Consider the following 18,697-nt stretch of genomic DNA (forward strand, 5'->3'; position numbering starts at 1 on the left):
GAAATCAACAAGATTAAATTTAATAAAGAAAAGTTCAAATTATTACACTTGGGAAGGAAAAATCAAATGCACAGCTACAAAATGGGATTAACTGGTTAGGCAATAGTACTGCTGAAAAGGATCTGGGGTTGTGGAGGATCACAAATTAATGTAGTTGTGAAAAAGGATAATATCATTTTTGGGTGTATTAACAGGAGTGTCATATGTAAGACACGGAAGATAGTTGTCTTGCTATTCTTGGAAGTGGTAAGACTTCAGACTGGAGTACTGTGTCCAGTTCTGGGTAGCACACTTTAAGAAAGATGTGGACAAATTGGAGACAGTCCAGGGGAGATCAACAAAAATGATGAAAGGCTTATAAAACCTGTCCAATGAGGAAAAGTTGAAAAAACTGGGTATATTTAGTCTTGAGAAAAGAAGACTGGGGGTGGTGGAGGACCTGATAACAGTTCTTCAAATATTTTAAGGATTGTTATAAAGAAGATGGAGATCAATTGTTCTCCACATCCACTGAAGATAGGAGAAGTAGCAACAGGCTTAATCTGCAGCAAGGGAGTTTTAGGTAAGATATTAGGAAAAAACTTTCTAGCTATAAGGATAGTTGAGCACTGGAATAGGCTTCCAAGGGAGATGGTGGAATCTCCATCGCTGGAGGTTTTTAAGAACATTTTAGATGAGCGCCTGACAGGGATGGTCTAGATTTTCTTGGCCCTGCCTCAGCACAGGAGGCTGGACCAGATGTTCTCCTGAGATCCTTCCCAGCCCTGCATTTCTGTGATTCTATGCCTATTTGGGAATTTTACTCCTAACCTCAGACAGGTAGTGGCTGACTTCTATCATGAAGCATGAGAGCTGATATGCCTTACACATTTTTTATTCTACCTTGTGTAGAAGTGACCTCTTTTTTTTTTTCATTTACGTATACAAATGCATGCGTTCCCTGTTGAATTGGTCATTGATTTGAATTCTACACTACAGTTATTCTTGTATATAGAAAAATACCTGTCCAGAGTAGCAAAGTATGCAAATGGGCACATCAAATTATGTTTCATAAGGCATGTTGAGTGCTGTCTCTACTTCATAACAGATGGGAATAGTACAACAGGTATTCAATAAATTGGGGAGAGAGAGGACAGTGAAAGGCCCCATTTCTTACAGAGACAGAGAAAACAGGATGATTATGGAGCGTGTAGTTGAAGGAATAAGTGAAAGAAAAGCAGCCAGTAAGACATTAGAATCATTTTTAAAGAGGGGACTTTACAATATCAGACACAATGGACCAGATTCTTTGGACCCACTGAGCTGCTCAAAACTACTCTAAATTATGCTGGCAAGGTAGGTGAGGTAATATCTTTTATTGAATCAACTTTTGTTGGTGAGAGAGACAAGCTTTTGAGATACAAAGAGCCATTCCTCAGGTCTGGGAAAGGTATTCAGAGGGTATGTCTATCCTGCAATTAGACACCTGTGGCTGGCCTGTGCCAGCTGACTTGGGTTTGCGGGGCTCAGGCTAAGGGGCTGTTTAATTGTGGCATAGACATTTGGGCTCAAGCTGTAGCCCAAGTGCTGGAACCCTGGGCATCACATGGAGCTAGAGCCCAGGCTTCAGTCCGAGCCCGAACATCTACACCGCAATTAAATAGCCCCTTAGCCCGAGCCCCGCGAACCCGCGTCAACTGGCACAGGCCAGCCGCAGGTGTCTAATTGCAGTATAGACATACCCTCTGAATACCTTTCCCAGAGTGTCACAGTTAAATACGGAACAGATCGTTCAGCATAAGTAGTTAGCACCTATTATAAGGGACCATTCAAGGTGAAAGTGACCTATTAACACCCTTGTAGTCATAAGACAAAATGGGGGTTTAGTGGGTTAGCTTGTTGTGATAAGCCATAAATCCAGTATCTTTATTAAGACCATGATTTTTGTGTCTAGCAAAGTTATGAATTTAAGCTCCTGGGCTCATCTTTGTAAATGTGTTGTGCAGGTTTCCTTTGAGGATGAGGACTGATAGATCAGATATAGAGTGATCACTGAATTATGCTGACAGTAACAGCCCCCTCTGACATCCAGGGTGCTTTGGCCATACCCCCTCCAGTCCGCAATATGCTCCCTACACCCGGGAGATCAGAAGTGTGTGGCGCAGAGGTGGTATAACCATGCTGGGACTTCTTTGTATAAGGGGAAAGAAGGACTTGTGGCACCTTAGAGACTAACCAATTTATTAGAGCATAAGCTTTCGTGAGCTACAGCTCACTTCCTCAGATGCATATCGTGGAAACTGCAGCAGGCTTTATATATACACAGAGAATATGTATATATTATAATATATTCTCTGTGTATATATAAAGCCTGCTGCAGTTTCCACGATATGCATCTGAGGAAGTGAGCTGTAGCTCACGAAAGCTTATGCTCTAATAAATTGGTTAGTCTCTAAGGTGCCACAAGTCCTCCTTTTCTTTTTGCGAATACAGACTAACACGGCTGCTACTCTGAAACCTTTGTATAAGGGATACCTGGAAAAGTATTCACAGTGCAGAGCAGCTGGAATGGGGGTGGAGGATCTGCTCTACTAATACAAACTCCAGTTTTCTGACCTACACCAAAGTTGGTAGGAAATGTTTATGTTGTGGCCATGGAAGATAAGTACCAAGTTTGATTGTTTCCTTCCTTTTTGACTAAATTGGAGCAGGAGGAGGAGGGAAATCCTGCCTTTTGACAGGAGATTTGTTTCAACCTTAACTATGGAGAAACAGCATGTCTCTCCACAATATAGTCTGTGTGAACTTTCCTTCTTCCACCCCACCTTCCAGTCCCCTCCCCCAAAATTCCTGACTGTAACGAGTGCATGACGCATCTTTGCACTGAGTTGTCATCTCTTTAAATTAATAAGGTACATGTGGTACTGGTCAGCGGGGATAAAGACAGTCCAAATGGCATGTGGAGTACAACACTCAGATGGGATCCCAGATAATTTAATTACTGTCTCTGGGATTAACAAAAGAAAATTACACTATTACTCTTCCTGGCAGCTCAAGGAGGATTAAACTCAGTAATTCTGCAGCATTCTCATGCCAAAGTCCCTTGCAATCAGACTGATTCCCAGTGCCTTCTAAGGAAGGGAAGAAGGAAGGTTCTGTTAACTTTCCCAAAGCACCTTCATGGCTACCAGCATTGATGGAATATAAAGGAGAGCAAATTAAATATGAACATATAGCTTTCCCTTTTTTGGATGCTGGGCTTTTTGCAGCAGCACCTGGGAAATGCCCTTGATTCAGATGGTGAATACTGTTAAGGAACCGTGGCTAAATTCACCCTGAGTTAACACTGGATTCCACCAGCATAAACCAAATCTCCCCTGGTGGAGATGCTGCCAGGGAGGAGGATGTGGCAGCGCGAAGTTGCCACAGTATCTTTTACTTCCAAGGACACATTTCCTGTTTGATCAGCGTGGAGAGCTTTCCTGCACAGCTGATCATGGAGACTCAAGGCCACAAACACGCTCCAGCATGGAGTACACGGGAGATGATTGATCTTATTGCTGTGTGGGGAGAAGAGTCTGTGCAGGCAGAGCTCTGATCCAGCAGAAGATATGCTGACATCTATGCCAAAAACATGCGGGGCATGGAGGAGGAGGGCTACACCAGGGACACGCAGCAGTGCCGCGTGAAAATAAAGGAGCTTCGGCAAGTGTACCAGAAGACAAGGAAGGTGAACAGTCGTTCTGGTTCTGCCCCACAGACGTGCCACTTTGATGAGGAGCTGCATGCGATTCTCGTCGGCGACCTCACCACTACCCCAAAACACTCTGTGGATACCTCCCAGGAACTCCGGGCGACCTCGAGCAACAACAAGGAGGAGGAGGAGAATGTGAGACAGGCAAGCGGAGGATCCATTGTCCCCAACAGCCAAAAACTATTTTTAACCCTGGAGCCTATCCCTTCACAGAACCAGTTGACGGCAAAGTGTACAGCTGAGCATGGCCCAGGCTTATTGTGCTATGGTGTCTGCACGGGTAACCCAGACTTATGAAAATAGGTGCGAAAGAGGCTTGGTTTGTTTGCCATTGATTTCAGGGAGGGAGGGAGGTAAGTGCATCATGGGAGGCTAATGCCATGTTCCCATAACCACCCATGCAAATGTTTTGGTCCCATAAGGCATTGCAAGCCCAGGCCAAAATTCTACTCGGCTACATGCACTGTGGGATAGCTACCCATAGTGCAGTGCTCCGTGCATCAATGCAAGCCCTCCTAGAGAGGATGCACTCCACCAACACAATGAGCACAGTGGGAACACACAAGAGCGACTTGCTTAAATCGGGGTCTCAATGTCAACTTACATAAAATCAACTTAACTTTGTAGTGTAGACATGGCCATAGAAACAAAATGATTTCTGTCTGCTGCCTTGTCTATTGTGGGAAAAGGCACCATCTTAGAAAACTTGTCAGCAAACTATCATGACATGAAATACAATTTTGCCTTTAGTGTGGACAAGGATTATGTTATCTGATTGTGGTTTAACACAACTGCCCTTGTCCACTCTAAGGAGAAAATCACGTGTGACATGTTGGTTAGTAAATGTATTGTAACCCAATGAATTTTCCCAGTGTAGACAAACCTGATGGCAGAATGTAATATCACAGTTCCCCAGGTGTCATGAGCAGCTCTTCAGAACATCTTGTTCAACGTGCTAGAGGCAAAGGAATGGTTGGAAAGTGCTACTAAATTCATATAGAGTACTTGATCCTACAGCCTGTTATAGACACTGAGGGAAAGGAAGCAGAATATTGGAGGTAAGAGGAGAGAATTAGAGGTCAAAGTGATATTTTCAGAGCCAATGTCAGGAAACTCTATCGGCAGAAACTTTCCAGAGTTTGTAAAACCGTATTTCTTTTCTCTATGAATCTCAAGGGTGCACCACAGCCAGTAGCACAACAATTGGAGAATTGCTCCAAAAAGCAGCCGTGGAGCCATTTTCTCCTTTGAACTGAAAGCCCAGCGCACCTCATCCTTAGAAGCTTTGTGCAGATGGCACTGTTCTGAATTGTCCGTGATGGAGGGCTTTAACGGACCGCAACTTGCAGCTCTGGCTCATGAAGAGAAATGCTTTTAACAAAAGTCTGCAGGGCAGCAGAATGAACACACACAGAAAAGAAATATTAGCTGCAAGGCTTAATTATGACATTTGCTGTAGCTGCTGCAGCCAGGAGACAGGAATAGGGTCTGGTTGCTGACAGGTGCTGATAAGCGTGGTTTCTTCGAGAATAAGAGATAATGAAAAGGACCATTACTAGAGCCTGGGGAACTGTTTTTATATAGCTCTTTAATTTCTTTTAGGAGGCATAAATGCTGACAAATTCTGTGGTCTGAAATGAATTATAGATATTTTTAAAAGTAGTTAAAAATTATAGTAGTTTTTAAAAGAGGCTAACTTCCTGCTTGATATACCTTGACTGAGTTACACCAAGGATGAATGTGGCCCAAGGCATGTGCAGCTGTGGGACCCAGTTCTGCTCTCATTTCTCCAGGATGCTGCTGTGGGTTGGCCCCACTGGGACTATACATCATACTGGAAAAACATATTTTAACTAATGGGACTTTGCACCTAGTCTAGAGAGGCCAAGGTGTGTTTGAAGACTTGGTAAGTGATTGTGACCAATCCCAGGATCCCTCTGGTACTGAGCCTAAGAGCTTATCTATACTTGGAGTGCTACCTTACAACAGGAGAACTCATCAGTGTTGGTAATCTATCTCCCTGACAGCTAGGTTGACAAAGAATTCTTCTTCGAATAGTGTCCCTATGGGTGTTCCACTGTAGGTGTATGTGCATCCCTGCGCTTCTGATCGGAGATCGTTGGTAGCAGTGTCCATTTGGCCCACACATGATCTCTCCCCTCCTCATGCTCTGCCTCGAGGCTAATTAGCACTGCACAGGCGAACCACCCTTAGTTCCTTCTCAACCGCCGCTGGCTAGACATAGAGCAATTAGCAGTCCACTCACAGATACCTACCTTCTTTAGGAATTCGTTCCTAGCTTGTTTTAGTATTTTTCTTCTTAATTTCAGGGGGCTTGCTTTAGTTTTTTCTCTGAAACTAAAGCTGCTCCTCGTGGAGGGAGCTCTTCAGCCTGCAACTGTCCCATGCCCAGAGACTCCCAGGCAACATGAGGCTTCTCCGCAGCCTTCTACTTCCAAGACCAGTGAAACAGATACTGCTCGTATGCCTAAAGACCCTGTGGGCACAGGCACCAAAGCAGCAGTACCACAGGTCAGGGCCTGAAGTTGAAGCCATACCACTTTCGGGCAGATGGCATTGGTATGGACATTCTCAGTACCGACAACTGCGAGACAACTGGACTGCTTCATGCGAACAAGATTGCCGGCTCCCTCAGTTCTGCCGACTCAATACCAGCAACCACTGATGGTGCCAACTACTGCAGCAATTTAGTTTCTCTAAGGACCTCACGTTGTCTGAGGTACTAGTGTCTCCTCTAATTGGTACCTGGTTCCCGGTACCGTGCGCATCTTGAGCCCAGGAATCACCACGAGCACCAAGTCTTGCACCTCCACTCTCCATATCAGCTTCATTGTTTTCCAGTGGAGAGTCGGATAGTGACCAGGAGACGGTCCACTCCCACCACTCCCATCATGCTTCTGCCCACTATCAACCTAGGCCTGTCCACTCATAGCCTGAGTATGGACAACCCTTGTAGTATGACCAAGCATGGGCTCAACCACCCATGCCTTTTCCACTGCCCCAGTAGCCCTATTGGGATCTGTGGGTAGCCTATAGTCATCATGCTTCTCTGGCATCTAGCATGACTGACCGAAAGACTGTGAGCAATTCCCACTCAGCCACCATCTCTAGAGCCTCAGAACCTCCTCAGGAGATCTTGGAGGAGCAGGAGGTCAGACTAGAGGAGGAGATTACACCACTTACTAACATCTCTTCCTCCTCTCCAGATGAGCCACCGTCTATGGCAGATGATTTTAAATTCTTACAAGATCTGACTAAGAAAGTGGCAGATACCTTACAAATATCTCTCAAGGAGGTAAAAAACACTCACCATAAGCTTCTGGATATTCCACATACATCATTCTCCTCCAGGATAGCTCTCCCCATCAATGAGGCGCTTTTGGATCCAGCTAAATTTATATGGTAAATGCTAGCAGCGGCCACACTGACATGCAAACAGGCTGATTAAACAATATTATGTACCTCCCAGGGATACAGAATTTCTTTTTTCCCCACACTCCACCTAATTCCATCATGGTAGATGCAGTGAACTTCCATGTCTGGCAACATCATTCCAAGTCAACCCTTTAGGATAGGGATTGGGAGCACCTTGACTTATTTGGATGAAAGGTCTACTCTTCTGCTACTCTGAAATTTAGAATTGCAAATTACTAGGCCTTAACAACAAAGTTTGACTACATATGAACTATACCAAATGTGACAAAGCTCTGTCCTTGCCTCCGTGGGTCCCACATTTCCTGGTGGATTTCACTAGCCTCAGAGGCTCACTGTGACCCTCCACATAACCCTTCTTTCTCTAGAGACAAGGGTCACAGTCTACTGAGCCATTTTCATCATAAGCCAGCAAGGGAGGTGAGGAGAAGTTATCCTTCCTTGCACAGTCTCTGTTGTCTCCCAGTCTCAGTGATTAATCAGGGGGCAAAGGGGAGGGAGCCCGGGCCCACCCTCTACTCCGGGCTGCAGCCCAGGGACCCTAATAGTATCAGCTATGGTAGCTGACCTTTTAGAAACATGACATGTACAATTCCCTGGGCTACTTCCCCCACAGCAGCCCTCACTTCCTCAAGCTCCACTTCACCCTTACCTCAGGGCCTCCTTCCTTGTGCCTGATATGGTGTGTACTACTCAGCCTCTCCAACAGCACAACTTCCTCCCACAGCTCCTGACACGCACCCCCACCTGACTAACTGGGAGGCTTTTAACTAGTTTCAGCCAGCCCCTGATTGGCTTCAGGTGTCCCAATCAACCTAGCATTCTCCCTGCCTTCTGGAAAGTTCTTAATTGGCCCCAGGTGTCTTAATTGACCTGGAGCAGCTTCCATTTCACTTAACCTGGTACCAGGGATTTGTTTAGCCTGGAGCTAATATATCTATCTCCCACTACTTTTCTATAGCCATCAGGCCTTGCCCCGTCACACAAATTAAACACCCTTATTGACTGTCTCCCAGGATCACAATGGGAACAATTTTGAGCATACCTCAACAGCCTCACAACTCAGGACAGATGGTTGCCCATGGAAGTGATTCTCCACAGCAATCTCCTCGAACTCAGGGCAGTCAGGAACACTTCAGCTCACTTTCTCCCACTGATCAGAGGTACACACACACACACACAGGTCATGACAGACAACATCACATAAATCGTCTGGGAGATGCCAGATCATCCTCCATCTGCACAGAAGCACTAAAGCTCTGGAACTGGTGCATTTGCCATAATGTTCTAATATCAGCAGCCTACCTGCCAGGAGTGCAGAATACAATAGCAGAGAGTCTCAGTCGCAAGTTCTCACACAACTACAAGTGGGAGCTGAACCCAGCTTATTCTGTCAGTAGGAGACACCAACAATAAATTTGTTTATTACTTACCTGAACAGGAAATTCCCACACTACTGCTCCAGGGCCGGGCTTAGGCAGCACTCAGTGGGGGATGCTCTCCTTCTTTTCATGGGACAAGGGCCTTCTTTACACCTTTCCCCTGCCCCCTCTGTGGTTGCAGGTCCTGTTGAAAATAAAAAGAGAAAAAGCAAATGTTATACTGATTGCTCCCACCTGGCTGAGACAGACATGGTACAGCTGGCGACGTGTTCACATGTCCACTGATCTCTCTTCAACCCACGCCTTACCTCCTCTCACAGAACGAAGGACACACTCTCCATCCCAAGCTGCAGATACTCTAGCTTAAGGCTATGGCTCCTTCATGGTTCCAACACATAGAGAGTTCCTGCTCCAAGGAGGTACAGGAAGTGTTACTACTACACAATAGGAAATCAGCTACCTGTCGTAATTACCTACAAAAGTGGACCAGGTTTCAGGTTTGATGCAACTCCAGGCAAGTTATGCCAACATCTGCTACTCTCCCTGTGGTGTTAGATTACATACTGGCTCTCAAGAAGTCAGGCCTATCCCTCCATTCGCTCAATGTACACCTGGTGGCCACAGCGGCTTTCCATCAACAAGTAGAGGGATACTCAGTTTTCTCATACCCAACCAGAAAGAGATTCCTCAAGGACATAACGAACCAGTTACCCCAACCCAGATGCCCCACTCCAGCATGGGACCTGAATCTAGTTTTAAAGAGCCTGACTAGACAATCCTTCGAACCTATGGCCACTTGTTCGCTTACACACCTATCAATGAAGACAGCATTTCTCGTGGCCATCACCTTAGTGAGGAGAATAGAGGAAATAGCAGCCCTTATGGCGCACCCCCTTTACAGTATTCTTTCACAACAAGGTTACTCTGAGGCCACACCCAAACTTTATTCCCAAGGTGTCCTCATCTTTTCACATGAACCAACTGATTCACCTCCCAACCTTTTGTCCCAAGCCTCCCCGTGATTACAGAGGCCATGCTGCACATGCTAGACTTAAGGAGAGCCCTGGCCTTCTACCTGGACAGGATGAAGACTTCTGGCAAATCTCCTAAGCTCTTCCTTTCCATTGTGGAAAGATCTAAAGCAGGGGTGGGCAAACTTTTTGGCCTGAGGGCCACACCGGGATTCCAAAACTGTATGGAGGGCCAGGTAGGGAAGGCTGTGCCTCCCCAAACAGCCCGGCTCCCACCCCTTATCCACCCCCTCCTCAGAACTCCTGACCCATCCAACCCTCCCTGCTCCTTGTCCCCTGACCGGCCCCTCCTGGGACCCCCCGCCCCTAAGCACACCCCAGGACCCCACCTCCTATCCAACCACCCCTACCCCTATCCACACCCCTGCCCCCTGACAGTCCCCCCGGGACTCCCACGCCTGTCCAACCCCGCCCCCGTTCCACCTCCCCTGACCACCCCCACCCAGACCACTGGCGGCCCAGCAAGCTGAAGCTGTGGGGGAGGGGCCGGGGGATAGCCTCCCCGGCCAAGAGCTCAAGGGTCAGGCAGGACGGATGTGGCCCACGGGCCATAGTTTGCCCACCTCTGGTCTAAAGGCACAGCATTATTGGCCCAGAAGCTCTCAAAGTGGGTCTCGAACTGTATTAAGCTCTGCCAGCATGTGCACAATATAGTACCTCCATTGGAATTTGCACACACCCCACAAGGTCAGTTTCCTCCTCTGTCGCCTTCCTCAAGAATGTCCCTGTCAGGGTTCCCTCCCCACTCTGAACTCTGGGGTGCAGATTTGGGGACCCACATGAAAGACCCCCTAAGCTTATTTCTACCATCTTAGCTTAAAAACTTCCTCAAGGCAAAAATTCTTTGTTGTCCTTGGATGGTATTGCTGCCACCACCAAGTGAGTTAGACAAAGATTCAGGAAAAGAACAACTTGGAGTTCCTGTTTCCCCAAAATATCCCCCCAGGCCCCTTCACCCCTTTTCCTGGGGAGGCTTGAGAATAATATACCAACCAAATAGGTAAACCAGGTGAGCACAGACCAGACCCTTGGGTTTTTAGGACACTAAAAACCAATCAGGTTATTAAAAGCAGAACTTTATTATAAAAAAAAAAAATAAAAGAAGTACCTCTGTAAAATCGGGATGGAAGGTTATTTTACAGGGTAATAAGATTTAAAACACAGAGAATTCCCCTCTAGGTAAAACCTTAAGGTTACAAAAAAACAGGAATAAACCTCCCTCTTAGCATAAGGAAAATTCACAAGCTAAAACAAAAGATAATCTAACCCATTTCCTTGCTTTACTTACAATTTTTGTAATCTTAGATGCTTATTTCAGGTAGGGTTTTAGGAGAGGTTTTTTCCCTGCCTGGTCCCTCTCTGTTTCCCAAGAGAGCACAAACAAAACCTCTCCCCACAGATTTGAAAGGATCTTCTTCCCTTATTGGTCCTTTTGGACAGGTGCAAACCAGGTTATTTGAGCTTCTTAACCCCTTACAGGTAAAGGAGGGATTTTATGCTACCCTTAGCTGTATGTTTATGACAGTCCCTCTCTCGGAAATCTGCAGAGTAGCCACCTGGGCATCTGTACATACCTTCACGGAACGCTATACGATTCCTGGAGACTCTGCTTCCAATGATAGCTTTGGCTCTACCGTATTATCATCTATAACAGACTGGACTCCAAAGCCCCCTCCCATTAGGGATACTGCTCGGGAGTCATTTACAGTGGAGAACCTGTAGGGACACTACTCGAAGAAGAAGAGGAAGTTACTCACCTTGTGCAGTAATGATGGTTCTTCAAGATGTGTGTCCGCTGGGTGCTCCACAACCCACCCTCCTCCCCTCTACTTCGGAGTTCTTGGTAAGGACTCTGCGGTAGAGCAGGAACTGAAGGCGATTCGCCCATGCAGCACTAATTGGCCTTGTGATAGAGCATGAGGAGGGGAGAGCACATGGGTGGGCTGAACAGATACTGCTACCAAACATCTCCGATCAGAAGCGCAGGGACACACATACACCTACAGTGGAGCACTATGGGGGGGGACACATCTAGAAGCACAATCGTTACGCACAAGCTGAATAATTTCCTTTTCTGTCAACAAGGGCCTTAAGTAACCACGCAGGGATATGGATTTTTCACACCCCTGAGTGATGCAGTTATGCTGACCTAATTTTCTCATGTGGACCAGGCCAAAGAGAAACAACGCCTATCCATTAGCCTGCGAGGCAGCCTGCAGGTGGCAGTGCCTTTTTGGAAGCAATCTGCAGCCCGTCTCTAACTCGAGCACCCTTTTTGTGTCTGAAGATACAATGTCTGTGGGCTCGGTGGTACTCACGTAATGACTACTGGGTGCAATTTAGGTCATATAGATGTCAATAGAAGTCTTTCCATTACAATTGGCATCAGCTCAGGTCCTAAATTCAAATACCCTCACTGTATCTGCGTGGCAGTTCCTTAGATATCAAAATGGTCGATGTTACAATTGGAAATAATGTTGAGGTCGGTTTTAAAAATCTGGTGTTGGTCACTACTGACGCGGGACAAATTAGAAGGGGCAACTTAATATTTTTTGCAAACTCTCTCTTTTCCTTGTATTTTATGTTTTTCATCCCTCCAACTCTTCCCTGTTTCTTCCCTCTGTGGTTCGTTCAAATGCAGGAGTTTTCTTTTGGGCTCCTGGCTTTCTCTTTAAGCCTTGGTTGCTCGTTATCACCTGTATCAGACTACAGCACCGTCCGTAAAAGTATCACTATTTCAGAACATCACAGCACTGGAAACTAGTTTTTGTTGTAAGATCTCCAAATTGCTCTGCTGCCTTTAACAGAATATGTACATCATATAGCTAAAGGAGCAGGGGAATTAGCACACTGCTTGTCACTTACAGCAGTCAGCCTTTTGTGTGAGGGATAAACTAAGTCCAGTGAAAGGCAGAGGAATAAAGTTGTTGATGTCTGCTATTGAAGAAGAATGGAGAAAAGGGAAAGTCTTCAGGGGGCACAAATACTATTAGCAAGTATTGGCTTGCCGGGGTAAACACCATCATTCAATGCCCAGTAGGCTCAACAAAAGAAAAGTTCACAAAGACAAAAGAATCTTACTTCCAAAGGGGAATTTAAATGGCTTAGGGCCAGATCCTCAACTGGTGTAAAGTGATGTAGTTCCAATGAAACCAAATTAATGATGCCAGCTTTCACCAGCTGAGGATCTGACCCTGAAACTTTAATTTTAGGCTGCTCTTTCCTTCACATTTATGAAAAATATTGTACTATGGCTTCATGCTGGAGACTTGGTTTGAGTTCCCTTCTCTCAGCCATTCATTTTCTATTATTATTTTCTTTAAACTGCATTCTCTCCTATATTGGACATTATTATTTAGGCTACTTTTCCTCTGGACAACAACTGCATGACAAAACATAGAGCTGGGGCTGACTGAAATGCTCTTGCTCCCCCTTGTGGTGAGGCTTTGGAAGAGTGGCTTTGCACATGTTTGCACCTGCATCTTTATATTTCAGTTTTTGAAGTGTTTGCCAGCTTGCTGTAACCTTGGTTTCATTACCTGTTTCCTTGGTGTAAACTGTGTAAGCCACTCATGTAAGAAGGATACACAAAAACAAAGTTGCTGCTCATTGAGAGGTACATTTTTTCTCATCCTCCCCCATCCAATTTTCTCTGTACAGCTATAACATTTGGTTTCAATACATTTATGTTTAACTTGGAAGCTTTAGATTAAAGAAGAAAGGAAGAGTGACCTTTCTGTACAGGTGGTCAGAGAAGGACATTTATAGATGTTCTGGACTCTGGATGTGCAAAGTTATCTGTTCTGTCGCAAAGGTAGCTGCAGATTATACAGTTGTGTTACAGACCAGATCCTGCAATCCTTGGTGGTACTTATTCAAGTAAAATTCTCTTTGACATGAATGAGAGTTTTACCAGAGTAAGAGCTGGGTAAGCCTTTCAGGATTTGGCCCATCTGAACAGCCATGCAATCATCTGCAAAGAAGTGAATTAGTGTAGCACAGTTGTCAACTGTCGTGATCACAAGCATTGCCATAGCTGATATTTTTCTTAAAGTCCCAGCTCCTGGGGTCATGTGATTATGGGAGATCTCACTTTCATTAACCAAAAAAAGGCAAATTTCTAACCTCATAGTTGCAGATAAAAGTTTGAAAATGTGACCACGTGCACCCAAAAGGCTCAGAAAGCAAAGAAAAAGAGCTCCAACCTTATTTTTTTAAAATCTCCTGGGGGCGGGGAGGTTTGTTTTTTTGAAGCCTGGCTCATGATTTTTGAATGATTGGGGTTGGCAGTGCTGGTAACATGAAGATGTGATTCAATGTAAGCATCCTGAAGTAGTGCAGCTACTGTATTAGACTAGAAAGCAGAAATACCTATTATAGAATAGATTGTGCCTAAATTGGGGTGGCACTGAAGGCAAGTGCCAAATGCTGGCAAAGTCAGCTGGTGGTGCAGCGGGGATGGAAAACAGGCAGAGCACCCTGATGCTGCAGAAGTGGGCAAGCTGTTCTCTTTCAAGCTCTGACTGCTTAGCACTGTATGTTGCTTATTGGCCCCACGAATCATTTAGAATCAGTTAGTCATTGAGACTTCACACAGTGCCTGTCTAGTCCCTAGAGATGTGTTCATTCTCTGTGCCCCTGGGTCCTTGTCTTTCTGCTGTGACTGACAACAAAATTGCCAATTGTATGATGGTTTTCATGATGTGGGCACATTACCACAAGGATTGTATCAAGACCACCAGTTCCTTCCGCCTACGCTACTGAACAGCTGTCCGATGGCAAGGAATTACGTGAGCTGGGATGGCTTTAAACCACTGGTTTAGAGGCAAAAGTCTCTATCCCCTGAGCCACCCAGTGAAGACAGAAGTATCCTTGTTATGTGAAAGAGTACAGAGATCAGAGGTGGAGCCTGTCTGTCTTACAAACTGGGATAACTGACAGGCAGACTTCGAACCTTATTTAAATTCTTGTACCCTGTCCTTGCCAGTTGACTTGGAGTGAAGTGGAAGGTGGGGTCACACATTAATAGTCAATTGCAGCAGGTCTGGGGGATTTCAAAAGGTCACTTTGTATCTTAATACCCTCCAGAAATAACTGACCTCTTCCAGTCTAATAGATTTCTTACCACAGAACGTACAGCACCCTCCCAACTGCTGCAAACCATTAGTTTGTTGGGAAGATCTACCTTTCTGAACATATAGTCACAGATAAACATTCATTCATTCAAATTCCTGTCGGGGTAACAGCTCCAAGGAAGAGTCTTCTCAGCCTATATCAAAGGATTAGACCTGTGGTTCACAAAATGTCATCTATTGACCACTCATGGTCTGTAGAGCACTTGCTAGTGGCCCATGAACAGCTGGCTCATCACATGGTGCTGTCTCCTGTTCCATGTTCTCAGCTTCTAAATCACCTTAAAAGACAGTAAAAATACATTCAGCATGTTCCTAAATATTACTTTGCTCTGTAAGCGATTGCCACAAGAATGTTATATGATCGTGATTGGGAGGGTGGCCCACAAGACAGTTGCCATTTTCATGTGCGCTTCGCACTGTGAAAAAAGTAAAAGAACCTTGGGATCAGACAGCAAATTGGAAGTTGACGGAGTTATTGAAATTTGAACCATAGGCGTGGAAATCTGAAAAATTCTCTAGCCAGGAGTAGCTCCACTAAATCAACTGCTTATCCTGATGTGTATCTTCCCTGTTTATCTGCACAGCATTGTAAAATGCAGAACATTCTTCAGTGATGTTACATAGAGAACAGTCAATGAAGGTGAGACAGTCCTACGCAGGTGGTGGTACCTCCATCCTGGTGCTGCAGAGGGGGGTGTTCTGTTCCTTGTATGCTGCCCCTGTGTTAGATCATGACATGAGAAGAAGCTATAGAAAAAGGTGTCGTTTCCCTCTGCTAAATTAGACTGAAAATCTCATAAGAACCAGCTTTCTCTTAGGATTTCCAGTGGTGCTGCCTGCTTATAGTCAGAACACAAATCCTGCTAGAAAAGCCTCCCTCAGAAAAGCGTGGCCCTTCTGTTTCCAGGCCAGAGTGGATCCAGGAAATCCAAAGGCATTTATTTTATCTTTAATATATATATTTTAATGTATTGAAAGAGTTGACCAAACTCTTTTGAACCTCAAAAACCCTTGGCCGGGAAGTTTGGTTAAAGGCTTGTTTTGATTATTATTTTATCCCAACTGTTTTGTCTGTCCCTAGTAGTAAAACCTCCATCCAGCTCCTATTCTTTTTAATGCCTTTCCAGGTGTACCTGAAGCAGAAGTTACTTGGTTGAGGAATAGGATCAAGCTGGCCCCTGCCTATCATCTGCATGATGGCTCATTGCTGATTGCAAATGTAACTCTGTCTGATCAGGGGTTATACTCCTGCAAGGCAGCCAATCTTCGTGGAGAGGTGACTGAAAGCACACAGCTGCTGATTCTTGGTAAGCTACAGAAATGCACGTTGTCTATGGAAGGGCTATTTGTTCATGACATTTCCCACGTGTCACTGTAGTCACGAAACCTAGGCACCAAACAGATTTTTGTCTTCGAAGCTAGTCAGAGGACATAACAGAAGAGAGAGTAATATAAACCACTTTGTGTTCCAGTGAAAAAAATTGCTAATTGTGTTAGCAGCCTACATAAGCAGGAACAAGACTGTCTTCATTTGTGGAGAAGGCAGAAGATATTGGAATAGGGAGGGGGGAAGGGTACGTGGGTTAGAAGAGAAAAAAAGAATAAGCTAAAAAAAATCTTTAATATGTAATTTTCACACATTCAGATTTTATGGCTAAGGAAAGAACCAGTCCCCTCCCCGACCATTCCCCAAAATGGCACCCGTGAAATGAAGGCAATATCCTGTGTAATGCTCCATCTCCGAGAAGCAGCCCCCCCCGGTAAAACACTGAGTGACACTGAGCAATTTCACACCTCACTAACAGATGCATAAACCCTGTGCACTTTTACAAAACAGTAACTCAGTTCATTGAAGGGTGAAGTTTACTTTGTCTTGGGTTTCACGGTGGCAGGCTGAATGTCTAGCTGGGTGATTTAGAAAGATATTGTCAGGCCCAAAGCATGGATGGAAGTTTTATCCGCGGCTGATTTATTGTGCTTGCTGATGTATTTGCCTCCCTAATAACACATCTGTGTCATTTCCTGCTGTCTGAGAGATGAAAGATCCGGCAGGACTATGTAAACGCTACTGTACGTTGGGTAATGAAGCGTGCACGTTTTGTAACCATGTACATATTATTGCAGCAACACCATTAAAAAGCGTCCATTACAGAACTCTGTTTTCAGGGCTTATTATATTGCCTGTTTAAATCTCAACTATTCAACCTTGCAGGGTGAACCTAGGCCCTACAGAATCTGCTGCCTCAAAGCCTCCAGTTCTTGGGGAAGATTTGAAAGTGAAAGTTCTCAGTCTTAAGGACAGCGCTACAGCCTCTGTTTGATGTTCACATGGGTCCCATGTGACTTCAGATCAACCCTAGAAACTTGATCTAAAAATTATCTGCCTAGATTTTAAAAAATGACAACCTGAGTTTCATCTTACAGGTCATAATTCTCACATGGCTTCCTTTTCCTGCTCACGAAAAATGGCTTCTTTTTTAAAGATACAATGTTACTGTTGTTTTGCCAGGCAGCTTATACCCATTTGTAGGCAAATCACTTTCACAATCATTTTAATAAAAAGAAATAGTGTGAAACACCTGAGCCATATATATGTCATAATGAGTACACATAACAGTAGCAACCCTGGCTCAACTTGCAGCCCCATTTAACTGAATGGGAAGGGGCCACCATTCACTTACATCAAGTTTAATGTTTGTAGTGTTGTTGTAGCTATGCTGGTCCCAGGATATTAGAGAGAGAGAAGCTGAGTGAGGTAGTATCTTTCATTGAACTATGTCTTGACCTGTTTCAGAGTAGCAGCCGTGTTAGTCTGTATCCGCAAAAAGAAAAGGAGGACTTGTGGCACCTTAGAGACTAACCAATTTATTTGAGCATACGCTTTCATGGGCTACAGTTCACTTCATCGGATGCATAGAATGGAACATATAGTAAGAAGATATATATATACATACATACAGAGAACATGAAAAGGTGGAGTAGGAGGCTAATTAATTCAGATGAGCTATTATCAGCAGGAGACCTGTGTGAGCTCAAAAGTTTCTCTCTCTCGTCAACAGAAGTTGGTCCAGTAAAAGATCATCCACTTTCTCTCTCCTCTATCACATTTACTGTCACTTAAATGACAGTGGTGGGGAAAACAGGAAACAAAATACAAAAATCGGATCACTGTCATCTTATAATTAATAATGGGCCAAATCCTACAGTCCTTAGGGACTGATCCTGTGAAAAGTGATCCTCACGCAGACAGTTACTCTTGCACAGAGTCCCATTGACTTCAGTATTACTTGAGAGTAGCTGTATTCACAGTAATAACTCTCTGCAACTTGGGCTCTTAGGCATTTGGAGTTTTGCCTGAGTAGCCTTCCAGATTTGGCTCAGTGCTAAAACAATCCTGAATTATGACCTTATCCAAAGTCCTTTGAAGTCAATAAAGAGGCTCCCATTGGCTTCAGTGGGCATTGGATTAGACCATTAATATTGTCACTGTGATTTGAGACTTCTCTATGTGGCAAGTTTCTGGGTGGCAAGCCAACGGGTGAATCTACATTGCACCAGCTTGCTATTCAGTAAAGTCTCATGTGGACACAGCTACAGAGCAGTGAAAGTCCTGGAGTGTGGCCTGGCATACTTCAAGCAGTAGTGTGCTATGACTAGATACTGTATTGGCTGTGCTGTGTGAATTTCCCATCTGTTCTGAGCGACTCTATCTGTTAGTGAACTAAAGGAGCCCTAAAGGAGTATGAGAAATGGGCTGAACATGCAAAATTCAGATCCAGATGTTCATCCAGATCAGGGGCATATGAGGGGCTCCTTTGTTAGTGAACTAAATGTGCTGCAGTGCCTAGCTAGTCACAGTAAGGATGCTGTAATAGCCTTAATGCAAATTTTCTTAGCATTTGAGGGCTTGTGCCTGACCCTGAATTATTATTTTAACCTCTTCCCTGCCTCCTCATGTGCCTG

At 44.8% G+C, this 18,697-nt stretch overlaps 1 protein-coding gene across 1 annotated transcript in view; it reads left to right on the forward strand.

Moving 5' to 3' along the window:
• ADAMTSL1 (ADAMTS like 1) overlaps positions 1-18,697 on the forward strand; it is a 268,655-nt gene that overhangs the window by 208,742 nt on the left and 41,216 nt on the right. Inside the window, exon 22 of the mRNA XM_084628002.1 lies at positions 15,862-16,041. Coding sequence (XP_084484128.1) covers positions 15,862-16,041 — 180 coding nt within the window. The remainder of the gene's footprint in view (positions 1-15,861; positions 16,042-18,697) is intronic.

Source organism: Lepidochelys olivacea (genome assembly GCF_965140295.1).
Source record: "Lepidochelys olivacea isolate rLepOli2 genome assembly, chromosome: 5".
Lineage (NCBI taxonomy): Eukaryota > Metazoa > Chordata > Testudines > Cheloniidae > Lepidochelys > Lepidochelys olivacea.